Raw genomic sequence first — 15,188 nt, forward strand, 5'->3', positions numbered from 1 at the left:
CGTAGATTGGTATTTACAAATATTTAAAATTCTATTTATCCGTCAGATATATAGTAGAGAAAGGACATCGGAGTTAAATTCACATAGTTTCTTGGTTACTGTCAGAGACCATGAGTGAAGGAAATGGAGGAACGACTTTTAAATGTAAGAGACCCTTTTACGTTAAGTCAATCAACATGCGTGATAATTACTTCCGCAAGGTAAGGTGCGGGAGTGTATATAAAGTATGCCCATCTTCTATCATATAGTTTACACAAAAGGGTCTCTTGTTGATTAGATGCTGTGCTTTGCATTAAAAGAAAGTTTGATGAAACACATACTGGTTTCCTCGTCGGTTCATTATTTACATTTAACCTGGAGGCAGTTTTATATACATATGGATAGATCAGATTCTAAATATAAAAGTTGCAGTACAGGAAGGAAGTCAGTTCTCATAGGAAACAGCTTTCAAGTCACATATTAAATTGGATTCGAATTTTCAGTCGGTTATTTAGTATTAATTCTGCCATTTTAAATTGGTACTTGACAAGTGGTGTTATTTAGCAATATCTCTCTTTACGATTTTAATTGCATGCTTCTTGATGCAACGATTTTTTTTCATGAATCACTCTTGTTAGCGGAATGGACAATATACCGACAGCTTGTGAAAGTGAAAACTTATGAGAAGGAGCTTCTACTATATACAAAGTAATTACAATAATATATAACATGGACATGTTTGATAATATGCTGCAAAAATATGCGAAAATGTTGTCACGTGCAGTCTGCATTAACTGTCTTGAAATTAACATGTGCCTTTCAGCGAGAGGCTCTAGAGAGCCTTAATCGCCCAAAAGTAGTTTTTAAACTTTCTAAAGCTGGACTCATGACCCTGCTGTTCTATTTTCACCGGAATTTAACGATTCAATGTTTAGGGAGAAGCCGTTTGACTAAACGAATGAGCAAGTCGTTTAAAACAATTTAAACAAGGTAGGTGTCAATAAAGTCGTAGAAAATAAATTTTAACAGTATCTTAGTTATGTGACGTAGAGTTCTTTTGCTTATTTATATAGTAGTTCGAGAGTTTCAAAATTGGAAATGTAAAATTCGGTAAAAAAAAAGATCCACTTCAGGACTCGTAACTCCAACATCTTTCAATGGACATTTCTGAAAATTTCAGCATAGGTCCATCTTATCATATTAAACAATTTTACTCCCTGCCAGATTTTAGCTCAACCCAACTGTTTTCAAGTTATTTGTCAAATTCTGCAATTTGACCCATTTGGGCTATTTTTAATAACGGCCGCCATGATTTTGCAAGATAAAAAATATCTACACACGAAGTTTTAAACATACACCAATGAACAGTTATGCAAAGTTTGGTTACAATCTGTTCAGTAGTTTCAGAGGAAAAGCTGCCTGAAACGATCTGATACATCAAATGACAAATGTTTTCTTTCAAACTGCACTTATTTGTCATTTTAAAAAATCACTGTTGTTCATGCCCAAAGTATGGAATCATGGATATTAGTTATATAGATGATATGAAATATTATTAACTGTTCAATAGGATTGCAGTTATTGGTTTTATGTAATATTTTCAGGTTTCACATGATATATGTTAACACTCAAAGATAAGGACGAGTGCCAGGAAATAATTGTATTTAACATGAATATACAAGTACCAGTTTGAATTTAGGAAACAGGCGGAAATAAAATCAAGCGAAAAAGGCTTTGATTAAAAAATTAAAAAGTTTCTAAATGTAGTCAGGAAACATTTTGCTACAGCTGAAATCTAATCATTAGAATATAATATCCGATGTTTCGAATCACAATACTGTTTTGTTCACATTTCAAAATCATAGTTAATGTACTTAATGTTCATTCCAGGAAAAAAAGTCCAATGACCAGTAATCTGTACAAAGCCCATCTTCTGCTCTTAGCGATCGTTTTGTCAGCAGAATTTGATTGTAAAAAACCTTGCTACTGTAACCCAGTTAAAAAGGTAGCTGTCTGTAATTCAAGGAAACTACGCTCAATTCCAAGACTCCCGTCATATATTAAATACGTAAAGTTGATTGAAAATAATTTCACAATAATCAATAGAAAATTCTTTGAAAATTTGACAACTTACAATCAGATCTGCACACTTAACATGACAAATAACTGGATACATCACATCAGCAAGGATGCGTTCGAGGATTTCCATAGCTTAAAAACACTGGAAATATCAACAGAACACAGTCTAGGAATAGAAGAACTTATAAGTTCCCTCGGGAGCCTCAGAGGATCTGTACTTCAAAATATTAGTTTAAATGGATATGAATGGGATAGACTTCCTCTACATATGTTTTCAACGCTACAAGGCCACAATATTTTCCATGTATCGATGGTCTCAAATGGTCTTAAAGAAATAGATGGGACTGTATTCCAACCATTGAAAAATCTTAAGGTTTTAGATCTTACATCCAATCAGCTCACACATATGACCTTGAATGGGCTAAGCAACTTGAATATTTTGATTTTAACAAAAAACGACCTTCAGCAAGTTCCAGTGACTTGTGATTCCGAGGGATCAAGCCTAGTCCCTAAGCTTAGCTACTTTTTTCTGGATAGAAATTCAATTACAAAAATGCATCAAACGTCATTTCGCTGTCTAGAAAATGTGATATACTTGAATTTAAACTACAATAATTTTCGATGTTTGGAAAACAATACGTTCGCCTCTATGAAAAAACTTACAAAATTGCATCTGTCAAATTTGGCAAGGCTAACATTCATAGGGGAAACAGCTCTTAATTTATCATCATTGAAATTATTGTTCTTTCAGAATAACCGATTTCACTTTGAAAAAGTTGCCAATTATAAACCTAAGTCGTTGTTTCGTTATTGTCAAAAGTTAAAAACCCTAGATTTGTCAAACAATTTTCTTTCAACACGATCACAAGCATTCAAAGATATATTTCAGCCACTAGCCTATTTAGAAAAATTAACTTTGCCAAATACCAGACTTAGATTTTTCCCATTCTTTATACTGAAGACTGTAAGAACCTTGAAATCCCTTAATTTGCAAGGTAATTTCATCAGTGGATGGAATGAGAGCAGAAGCACGTTCGATGAAACATCTTCGTTAAAATTACTAAATCTCCAAGCCAACAACATTCGATTGGTTAACAAAACAACATTTCCTACTTCATTCCTCTCCAAGTTGAAATCATTAGATCTTGCAGACAATCAATTCTCATGTACTTGTGAACTGAAATGGTTCCGTGATTGGATAAGAGAAAACATAGAATCTAATAATCCAAACAAATTACATCTAAAACTAAAGGGCTACCCTAGTCATTACATTTGTAAGTTTCCGGGAAAACTAAGTGGGGTGTTACTTAAAGATTACAACCCAACCGATGAAACGTGTAGAGAAAAGCATCATGGGAACGCGGTAGCACCAATAGTCGCAACGGTTGTGTCGTTAGTTGTTGTGTCAACCATTGTTGTTTTTGTCTTGTACAGTTGTCAAACAAATATTCGCAACTACATATACCTTGTGAAATTCAATAGGAAAAAAAGATCAGGGTATATCCAACTCGACTCATATGATTACGTGTATGAAGCATTTGTTGTGTATGCAAACAATGACAGAGCCTGGGTACACGAGACCCTTCTTAACAAACTGGAATACGAAGAAAAATTAAAAGTATGCATTCATCATAGAGATTTCGATCTTGGTGCTCCAGTGACGGCAAATATAGGAAAGTATATGTCGCTATGTCGAAAGATCATTGTTGTCATGACAAACTCTTTCGCTGAAAGTGAATGGTGTCAATGGGAAGTTGACCTTGTCCAAGAACGAAGGCGACAGCAAGGAAAGGCTGTCTCAATTTTGATCATCCTGGAGGACATTGACTCTAATCATATGACAGATTCATTGAAAACTTTATTAAACAGTACGCATTGTGTACAATACTGCAGAGGAATTGGTGAAAAAATTTTTTGGGAAGCGCTTGTGAAATGGGTGAGGGAACCCATTGGACAACCACCAGCAGCAGTATTATAATTATATTTTCCAACTTTGTGTTCGTGAGTATTGTTTTAATTTAACAGTATACTTTCGATTTCAGTTCTTACCGCTTGGTAGTATTTTATGTAAATTAGATAGTTAGTAAAAACCTTTGAAATTTAATGTAGTAAGGAGTGAATGTAAAGTGTGTTGATTTCACAGATAAAGGGGTAAAATGGAACAACTTCAAAAAAGGTAAGAACGAGGAAAACAACATTGCACATTGGATGTATAGATTTGAATATGTTGTTTTTCAAGTTATTTGTGTTACAATTATTTTTCGCAATTTGGAATTTGGTGTTTCAAAAAGGATTTTAAGTAATTTTTTTTGAAAGATTGACAAATATCTAAGTCAATATTAATTTCTGAAAACTTGATCATTGCTGTTCAAGTGTTGATTATAACGCGGATGTCATATTTTCTTGTACATTTATTAAGTCGCAATATATTTTTTACAGGATCACGAGAAAAATGATAGCTTGCGTATTAATTTCTTGGTGCATTACTTCCCTTGCAAACCAAGCTGTTTAGAATGTCAAAAGCCTTGTTTATGTAACTCGGTGAAAACAATTGCGGTGTGTACTGGTACAAAGGGCGCTAAATACATTCCCCGACTTCCGGTTTTATCTTGACGGCTTACATTACATTCTCGAAACAGTTTTGTTAGTATGACAAAAGATCTGTTTGTCAATATTTCTAAATACAATGCAGTAAAGAACCTAATATTTGTGGAAAGCAATATGCATTTCGTTAGCGATGATGCATTTTCGGATTTCCTCTACTTAGCATCGTTTGAATGTTCTACAGTAGTCGTTTGGGAATATGAATACAAATAGAATAAAATATGTACATTTCTCTTATAATCTGTGGAAACGTCTTCCAAATGACTTTCTCCAGTCGTTTAGCGACATCAAGCATCCTTTGAATGTCTATATAACAACTAACAAATTACTTAGTGTGAACAGTGAAGTATTCCCAGTATTGAAGAGTTAAAGAAGACTCAACTTAGGCTCAAGCCTAACAATTTATCGCTTGTTCCTAGTCTAAAGGTATTGAATCTTGGTGATAACCTATTATCAGAAATGAACGAAACTTTTTTTCGACTGTGTAGGAAACATTGATGTGCTAAATCTTGATGGAAACAGTTTCCGAAGTCCGAAGTGATACGCCTAAAAAGCTGAAGAAGTTGAGATCTTTACGATTATCCGGTACCATCAAACTAAAAGTGAAAAAGATAATGCTTTCAACACGGCTTCTTTAAAGTATTTAAACTTTTCGCACAACAGCTTTCAATTGAAGGAGAGCAACGACCATTTTAACCATAAAGAGCTGTTTTCTAGTTCTCCCAAGCTTGAATACCTAGACATTTCACATAATATCTTACCAACGAAAAACCAGTACACACGTGTTTCTAAAAAATGGAAACACTTAAAGCTGCTTCTTCGTTAATTTGTTCACTTCCATTTCACACTTTTAGTTTCATGAAATATCTGGAAGTTTTGGATCCTTAAGGAAATCTTATACAAGGGTGGGTAAATGGAACTATATATATTTTTTTTTATTTTTGATATATTTTTTTTCAGATGAATTCTTCTTAAAACAGTTGAACCTGCGATCAGACTTGATAACTTTGCAGATGGCGAGTTGTGTCAGTGAGAGGTAGACTTGGTCGATGAAAGGAGAGAGGGGAAGGACGTCTCCCTACTTATGCTACGAACTATAGATTCAAAACACGTAACGAGTAGACTGAAAACCTTGCTAGAAAGTACACCGTATATAACATATTGTAAGGGAGTAGGCATGACAACTTTGTTGTATCAAAAATACGGGTTCATTAATCGATATAAACATTATTGAGTATTTGTTTTGACATAAATGTTGCATACATTCATTTCCGGTATGAAAATAAACAAAAGTATATAATAACAACTACAATACAATACCATACAATTAATTTCATTCAAAAAACAGTTTTGAAAAAGTTTTAAATAAGAGAGACACATTACAAAGACGACATTTGATGTCTAAATTTCACAAGTTAAATAAAAAGTTAAAAAATAAATGACAAATATATCTAAAAGACAGACAGTAGCCCTACCGATGTTTGAGATTTCGTAAATAAACGTAAGACAAGGGATATATCCGTTTACGCCAATTAACATCACAACTTATTTGTGCCACCCACTTTTACAAAAAACGTAAACTCATTTTCATCAATGATATTTGTATCCAAGTGCACCACTTAAGGGAAAAGGAAAATTATTATGACCCCATCCTCCTCTATCCGGGCTGGGAACAGAGTGGAGTAAATCTTATCTAAATAATTTGATATAGCTCCAGGTTAATCATCGTTACATCTTACTTAAAAGCCATGAGTGAAATTGTACACGGACAACAACAACAACAAAAAATACAGTCAAACTTCCTTTATTTTTCAAATAAAGGAATGGAACTATTAACTCATCATGAAAACATTTTCTCAGCGACTTACTTCACTGTTAAAATTGTTAAAATTCGCATAAGAACAGTTCTCTCTACGAGTTTTGTTTGTTCCGGACTTAAACGGTTTTAAAATGGTATGCATAATACCTGTACAGGTAGACTGGTGCAAATGAATCCCCAGTTTTGGTCCAAGTCAAACAATTAGAAAAAAATGTTTGTGGCGCAAATGATTCCTCCAAGAATATGTAATTGGCGCATAATGATGCTTCCCAAAGACAGACATCGTTAGTTTGAAAGTAAGACAGAAAAGTTTTGCATTGATAACCGAAGGAAAATCAGGGGCGGACCCATATATTTTTTTAAATAATTGCCCGACCAAGAAATATATAAAATGAAGGTGGGATCCAGGCTATCATTTGCTCATTTTTTGTAAAATTTGGCACAAAAATTTCTCGGACATCGACATAATTCCATTTACATAGATCGATGTTCAAAAAATATAATGCATCAAATACAACAGACGAGGGGCACAGAACGAGTTGCATTCACATAGTTGTGTGTTCACGGAAGACAAAATTCCACAATGCGTCAAATACTAGTATAGAAGACGAAGGCCGTCGAATGATTTGCATTTATATAGATCGATTTTCACGAAAGACAAAATTCCAAAATCCGTCAAATATAATAGACAAAATCAGACGTGTTGCATTCACATATTACATATAACATAGAAAAAATTCGGTTGGAAGACACCTGGAGACTCCGGTGCTATTTTGGAAAGACTAATTGGCAACCATGAATAGAATGGTGACAACAAGGAATGACTTTTAGTAATTGGGAAGGTGGGAAAGACCGATACAAAGGCATACAATAGTTTGGCAGCCTTGAGTAATAGTCCAGCAAGGGAGAGCCTATCACATCGCTATGGACATATATGTGATAAGACACCCTCATGGTCGTGAGAGAGCGTGGGAAGATGAACGACCAACAAGAGGATCAGCGGAAACAACTTCGACGGAAACACGGACTACAAGACAGGAAATGGATACGTCTAGAGTTTGCAGTTGTGGAAATATACGCAAGAATGGTAAAGGACTTGAAGATTCATCGCACATAGATGGGCTGACCAGTTCTACCAATTCTTGAACGACGCAAATGGCAACATGGTGAGACAGAGGAGAAGATGAGCCAGGAAACACATCACACAGCTCAACACCTCCACTGACAAGAAGATATCTCGGACGAAGGCGAAACCCATGATCAATCAAGCATGAACATTAACATTCAACAAGGAGAGGAACACCAGAGTTAAGCAGTAGACCCATCATAAATTTTAAGTATTGAAGAGTATAAAATCATGGGCGAATCCAGAAATTTATTATTTAAAAAAGAACAACAAAGGAACATGTGTTTCAATGACTAGAACGACAATTATTAGACAAATTGCTTTGGACGAGTTTAATGCACATAGTTCGATGTTCACGAAAATTAAATATAAGATTATCTGTCAAATTAAGTAGATGAAAGGCGTCGAAGGAGTAGCATTCGCATAGTTTGAAGTTCAGGAAAGTTAAAAATTCCTTAATCTGTCAACTGTGGTAATCGTAGGGCATAGGGCAATATAATTTCACGTAGATTGGTATTTACAAATATTTAAAATTCTATTTATCCGTCAGATATATAGTAGAGAAAGGACATCGGAGTTAAATTCACATAGTTTCTTGGTTACTGTCAGAGACCATGAGTGAAGGAAATGGAGGAACGACTTTTAAATGTAAGAGACCCTTTTACGTTAAGTCAATCAACATGCGTGATAATTACTTCCGCAAGGTAAGGTGCGGGAGTGTATATAAAGTATGCCCATCTTCTATCATATAGTTTACACAAAAGGGTCTCTTGTTGATTAGATGCTGTGCTTTGCATTAAAAGAAAGTTTGATGAAACACATACTGGTTTCCTCGTCGGTTCATTATTTACATTTAACCTGGAGGCAGTTTTATATACATATGGATAGATCAGATTCTAAATATAAAAGTTGCAGTACAGGAAGGAAGTCAGTTCTCATAGGAAACAGCTTTCAAGTCACATATTAAATTGGATTCGAATTTTCAGTCGGTTATTTAGTATTAATTCTGCCATTTTAAATTGGTACTTGACAAGTGGTGTTATTTAGCAATATCTCTCTTTACGATTTTAATTGCATGCTTCTTGATGCAACGATTTTTTTTCATGAATCACTCTTGTTAGCGGAATGGACAATATACCGACAGCTTGTGAAAGTGAAAACTTATGAGAAGGAGCTTCTACTATATACAAAGTAATTACAATAATATATAACATGGACATGTTTGATAATATGCTGCAAAAATATGCGAAAATGTTGTCACGTGCAGTCTGCATTAACTGTCTTGAAATTAACATGTGCCTTTCAGCGAGAGGCTCTAGAGAGCCTTAATCGCCCAAAAGTAGTTTTTAAACTTTCTAAAGCTGGACTCATGACCCTGCTGTTCTATTTTCACCGGAATTTAACGATTCAATGTTTAGGGAGAAGCCGTTTGACTAAACGAATGAGCAAGTCGTTTAAAACAATTTAAACAAGGTAGGTGTCAATAAAGTCGTAGAAAATAAATTTTAACAGTATCTTAGTTATGTGACGTAGAGTTCTTTTGCTTATTTATATAGTAGTTCGAGAGTTTCAAAATTGGAAATGTAAAATTCGGTAAAAAAAAAGATCCACTTCAGGACTCGTAACTCCAACATCTTTCAATGGACATTTCTGAAAATTTCAGCATAGGTCCATCTTATCATATTAAACAATTTTACTCCCTGCCAGATTTTAGCTCAACCCAACTGTTTTCAAGTTATTTGTCAAATTCTGCAATTTGACCCATTTGGGCTATTTTTAATAACGGCCGCCATGATTTTGCAAGATAAAAAATATCTACACACGAAGGTTTAAACATACACCAATGAACAGTTATGCAAAGTTTGGTTACAATCTGTCCAGTAGTTTCAGAGGAAAAGCTGCCTGAAACGATCTGATACATCAAATGACAAATGTTTTCTTTCAAACTGCACTTATCTGTCATTTTAAAAAATCACTGTTGTTCATGCCCAAAGTATGGAATCATGGATATTAGTTATACAGATGATATGAAATATTATTAACTGTTCAATAGGATTGCAGTTATTGGTTTTATGTAATATTTTCAGGTTTCACATGATATATGTTAACACTCAAAGATAAGGACGAGTGCCAGGAAATAATTGTATTAAACATGAATATACAAGTACCAGTTTGAATTTAGGAAACAGGCGGAAATAAAATCAAGCGAAAAAGGCTTTGATTAAAAAATTAAAAAGTTTCTAAATGTACTCAGGAAACATTTTGCTACAGCTGAAATCTAATCATTAGAATATAATATCCGATGTTTCGAATCACAATACTGTTTTGTTCACATTTCAAAATCATAGTAAATGTACTTAATGTTCATTCCAGGAAAAAAAGTCCAATGACCAGTAATCTGTACAAAGCCCATCTTCTGCTCTTAGCGATCGTTTTGTCAGCAGAATTTGATTGTAAAAAACCTTGCTACTGTAACCCAGTTAAAAAGGTAGCTGTCTGTAATTCAAGGAAACTACGCTCAATTCCAAGACTCCCGTCATATATTAAATACGTAAAGTTGATTGAAAATAATTTCACAATAATCAATAGAAAATTCTTTGAAAATTTGACAACTTACAATCAGATCTGCACACTTAACATGACAAATAACTGGATACATCACATCAGCAAGAATGCGTTCGAGGATTTCCATCGCTTAAAAACACTGGAAATATCAACAGAACACAGTCTAGGAATAGAAGAACTAATAAGTTCCCTCGGGTGCCTCAGAGGATCTGTACTTCAAAATATTAGTTTAAATGGATATGAATGGGATAGACTTCCTCTACATATGTTTTCAACGCTACAAGGCCACAATATTTTCCATGTATCGATGGTCTCAAATGGTCTTAAAGAAGTAGATGGGACTGTATTCCAACCATTGAAAAATCTTAAGGTTTTAGATCTTACATCCAATCAGCTCACACATATGACCTTGAATGGGCTAAGCAACTTGAATATTTTGATTTTAACAGAAAACGACCTTCAGCAAGTTCCAGTGACTTGTGATTCCGAGGGATCAAGCCTAGTCCCTAAGCTTAGCTACTTTTTTCTGGATAGAAATTCAATTACAAAAATGCATCAAACGTCATTTCGCTGTCTAGAAAATGTGATATACTTGAATTTAAACTACAATAATTTTCGATGTTTGGAAAACAATACGTTCGCCTCTATGAAAAAACTTACAAAATTGCATCTGTCAAATTTGGCAAGGCTAACATTCATAGAGGAAACAGCTCTTAATTTATCATCATTGAAATTATTGTTCTTTCAGAATAACCGATTTCACTTTGAAAAAGTTGCCAATTATAAACCTAAGTCGTTGTTTCGTTATTGTCAAAAGTTAAAAACCCTAGATTTGTCAAACAATTTTCTTTCAACACGATCACAAGCATTCAAAGATATATTTCAGCCACTAGCCTATTTAGAAAAATTAACTTTGCCAAATACCAGACTTAGATTTTTCCCATTCTTTATACTGAAGACTGTAAGAACCTTGAAATCCCTTAATTTGCAAGGTAATTTCATCAGTGGATGGAATGAGAGCAGAAGCACGTTCGATGAAACATCTTCGTTAAAATTACTAAATCTCCAAGCCAACAACATTCGATTGGTTAACAAAACAACATTTCCTACTTCATTCCTCTCCAAGTTGAAATCATTAGATCTTGCAGACAATCAATTCTCATGTACTTGTGAACTGAAATGGTTCCGTGATTGGATAAGAGAAAACATAGAATCTAATAATCCAAACAAATTACATCTAAAACTAAAGGGCTACCCTAGTCATTACATTTGTAAGTTTCCGGGAAAACTAAGTGGGGTGTTACTTAAAGATTACAACCCAACCGATGAAACGTGTAGAGAAAAGCATCATGGGAACGCGGTAGCACCAATAGTCGCAACGGTTGTGTCGTTAGTTGTTGTGTCAACCATTGTTGTTTTTGTCTTGTACAGTTGTCAAACAAATATTCGCAACTACATATACCTTGTGAAATTCAATAGGAAAAAAAGATCAGGGTATATCCAACTCGACTCATATGATTACGTGTATGAAGCATTTGTTGTGTATGCAAACAATGACAGAGCCTGGGTACACGAGACCCTTCTTAACAAACTGGAATACGAAGAAAAAATAAAAGTATGCATTCATCTTGGAGATTTCGATCTTGGTGCTCCAGTGACGGCAAATATAGGAAAGTATATGTCGCTATGTCGAAAGATCATTGTTGTCATGACAAACTCTTTCGCTGAAAGTGAATGGTGTCAATGGGAAGTTGACCTTGTCCAAGAACGAAGGCGACAGCAAGGAAAGGCTGTCTCAATTTTGATCATCCTGGAGGACATTGACTCTAATCATATGACAGATTCATTGAAAACTTTATTAAACAGTACGCATTGTGTACAATACTGCAGAGGAATTGGTGAACAACTTTTTTGGGAAGCGCTTGTGAAATGGGTGAGGGAACCCATTGGACAACCACCAGCAGCAGTATTATAATTATATTTTCCAACTTTGTGTTCGTGAGTATTGTTTTAATTTAACAGTATACTTTCGATTTCAGTTCTTACCGCTTGGTAGTATTTTATGTAAATTAGATAGTTAGTAAAAACCTTTGAAATTTAATGTAGTAAGGAGTGAATGTAAAGTGTGTTGATTTCACAGATAAAGGGGTAAAATGGAACAACTTCAAAAAAGGTAAGAACGAGGAAAACAATATTGCACATTGGATGTATAGATTTGAATATGTTGTTTTTCAAGTTATTTGTGTTACAATTATTTTTCGCAATTTGGAATTTGGTGTTTCAAAAAGGATTTTAAGTAATTTTTTTTGAAAGATTGACAAATATCTAAGTCAATATTAATTTCTGAAAACTTGATCATTGCTGTTCAAGTGTTGATTATAACCGGATGTCATATTTTCTTGTACATTTATTAAGTCGCAATATATTTTTTACAGGATCACGAGAAAAATGATAGCTTGCGTATTAATTTCTTGGTGCATTACTTCCCTTGCAAACCAAGCTGTTTAGAATGTCAAAAGCCTTGTTTATGTAACTCGGTGAAAACAATTGCGGTGTGTACTGGTACAAAGGGCGCTAAATACATTCCCCGACTTCCGGTTTTATCTTGACGGCTTACATTACATTCTCGAAACAGTTTTGTTAGTATGACAAAAGATCTGTTTGTCAATATTTCTAAATACAATACAGTAAAGAACCTAATATTTGTGGAAAGCAATATGCATTTCGTTAGCGATGATGCATTTTCGGATTTCCTCTACTTAGCATCGTTTGAATGTTCTACAGTAGTCGTTTGGGAATATGAATACAAATAGAATAAAATATGTACATTTCTCTTATAATCTGTGGAAACGTCTTCCAAATGACTTTCTCCAGTCGTTTAGCGACATCAAGCATCCTTTGAATGTCTATATAACAACTAACAAATTACTTAGTGTGAACAGTGAAGTATTCCCAGTATTGAAGAGTTAAAGAAGACTCAACTTAGGCTCAAGCCTAACAATTTATCGCTTGTTCCTAGTCTAAAGGTATTGAATCTTGGTGATAACCTATTATCAGAAATGAACGAAACTTTTTTTCGACTGTGTAGGAAACATTGATGTGCTAAATCTTGATGGAAACAGTTTCCGAAGTCCGAAGTAATACACCTAAAAAGCTGAAGAAGTTGAGATCTTTACGATTATCCGGTACCATCAAACTAAAAGTGAAAAAGATAATGCTTTCAACACGGCTTCTTTAAAGTATTTAAACTTTTCGCACAACAGCTTTCAATTGAAGGAGAGCAACGACCATTTTAACCATAAAGAGCTGTTTTCTAGTTCTCCCAAGCTTGAATACCTAGACATTTCACATAATATCTTACCAACGAAAAACCAGTACACACGTGTTTCTAAAAAATGGAAACACTTAAAGCTGCTTCTTCGTTAATTTGTTCACTTCCATTTCACACTTTTAGTTTCATGAAATATCTGGAAGTTTTGGATCCTTAAGGAAATCTTATACAAGGGTGGGTAAATGGAACTATATATATATTTTTTTTTATTTTTGATATATTTTTTTTAGATGAATTCTTCTTAAAACAGTTGAACCTGCGATCAGACTTGATAACTTTGCAGATGGCGAGTTGTGTCAGTGAGAGGTAGACTTGGTCGATGAAAGGAGAGAGGGGAAGGACGTCTCCCTACTTATGCTACGAACTATAGATTCAAAACACGTAACGAGTAGACTGAAAACCTTGCTAGAAAGTACACCGTATATAACATATTGTAAGGGAGTAGGCATGACAACTTTGTTGTATCAAAAATACGGGTTCATTAATCGATATAAACATTATTGAGTATTTGTTTTGACATAAATGTTGCATACATTCATGTCCGGTATGAAAATAAACAAAAGTATATAATAACAACCATGATACAATAATTTCATTCAAAAACAGTTTTGAAAAAGTTTTAAATAAGAGAGACACGTTATAAAGACGACATTTGATGTCTAAATTTCACAAGTTAAATAAAAAGTTAAAAAATAAATGACAAATATATCTAAAAGACAGACAGTAGCCCTACCGATGTTTGAGATTTCGTAAATAAACGTAAGACAAGGGATATATCCGTTTACGCCAATTAACATCACAACTTATTTGTGCCACCCACTTTTACAAAAAACGTAAACTCATTTTCAGCAATGATATTTGTATCCAAGTGCACCACTTGTTTAATGAAGTTTCAACCATTTTAAAGGAAAATTATTATGAACCCATCCTCCTCTATCCGGGCTGGGAACAGAGTGGAGTAAATCTTATCTAAATAATTTGATATAGCTGCAGGTTAATCATCGTTACATCTTACTTAAAAGCCATGAGTGAAATTGTACACGGACAACAACAACAAAAAATACAGTCAAACTTCCTTTATTTTTCAAATAAAGGAATGGAACTATTAACTCATCATGAAAACATTTTCTCAGCGACTTACTTCACTGTTAAAATTGTTAAAATTCGCATAAGAACAGTTCTCTCTACGAGTTATGTTTGTTCCGGACTTAAACGGTTTTAAAATGGTATGCATAATACCTGTACAGGTAGACTGGTGCAAATGAATCCCCAGTTTCGTCCAAGTCAAACAATTAGAAAAAAATGTTTGTGGCGCAAATGATTCCTCCAAGAATATGTAATTGGCGCATAATGATGCTTCCCAAAGACAGACATCGTTAGTTTGAAAGTAAGACAGACCAAGTTTTGCATTGATAACCGAAGGAAAATCAGGGGCGGACCCATATATTTTTTTAAATAATTGCCCGACCAAGAAATATATAAAATGAAGGTGGGATCCAGGCTATCATTTGCTCATTTTTTGTAAAATTTGGCACAAAAATTTCTCGGACATCGACATAATTCCATTTACATAGATCGATGTTCAAAAAATATAATGCATCAAATACAACAGACGAGAGGCACAGAACAAGTTGCATTCACATAGTTGTGTGTTCACGGAAGACAAAATTCCACAATGCGTCAAA

General features: G+C 34.3%; 2 protein-coding genes across 2 annotated transcripts; both read left to right on the forward strand.

The window, feature by feature from the left end:
* The first annotated feature begins 747 nt into the window (after positions 1 to 747).
* Positions 748 to 5,968, forward strand: LOC148625699 (toll-like receptor 4). The gene is made up of 3 exons (XM_088569398.1): positions 748 to 969; positions 1,870 to 4,059; positions 5,623 to 5,968. The coding sequence occupies exon 2, from the start codon at positions 1,883 to 1,885 to the stop codon at positions 4,034 to 4,036; it is 2,154 nt and encodes a 717-aa protein (XP_088425524.1). The 5' UTR covers positions 748 to 969; positions 1,870 to 1,882; the 3' UTR covers positions 4,037 to 4,059; positions 5,623 to 5,968.
* Positions 5,969 to 6,578: 610 nt separating this feature from the next.
* On the forward strand, positions 6,579 to 14,003 carry LOC148625700 (toll-like receptor 4). The gene is made up of 3 exons (XM_088569399.1): positions 6,579 to 9,080; positions 9,981 to 12,170; positions 13,734 to 14,003. Exon 2 carries the CDS (start codon positions 9,994 to 9,996, stop codon positions 12,145 to 12,147), a length of 2,154 nt encoding a protein of 717 aa, XP_088425525.1. The 5' UTR covers positions 6,579 to 9,080; positions 9,981 to 9,993; the 3' UTR covers positions 12,148 to 12,170; positions 13,734 to 14,003.
* Positions 14,004 to 15,188: the final 1,185 nt, after the last annotated feature.

This window comes from Perna viridis, chromosome 2, assembly GCF_037379345.1.
Source record: "Perna viridis isolate PV_CMFRI_1.1 ecotype Kerala chromosome 2, ASM3737934v1, whole genome shotgun sequence".
Lineage (NCBI taxonomy): Eukaryota > Metazoa > Mollusca > Bivalvia > Mytilida > Mytilidae > Perna > Perna viridis.

Excerpts from the sequence above, each read along its gene's own strand:
- LOC148625699 (XM_088569398.1), top strand. The coding sequence starts at position 1,883 with ATGACCAGTAATCTGTACAAAGCCCATCTTCTGCTCTTAGCGATCGTT.
- LOC148625700 (XM_088569399.1), top strand. The coding sequence starts at position 9,994 with ATGACCAGTAATCTGTACAAAGCCCATCTTCTGCTCTTAGCGATCGTT.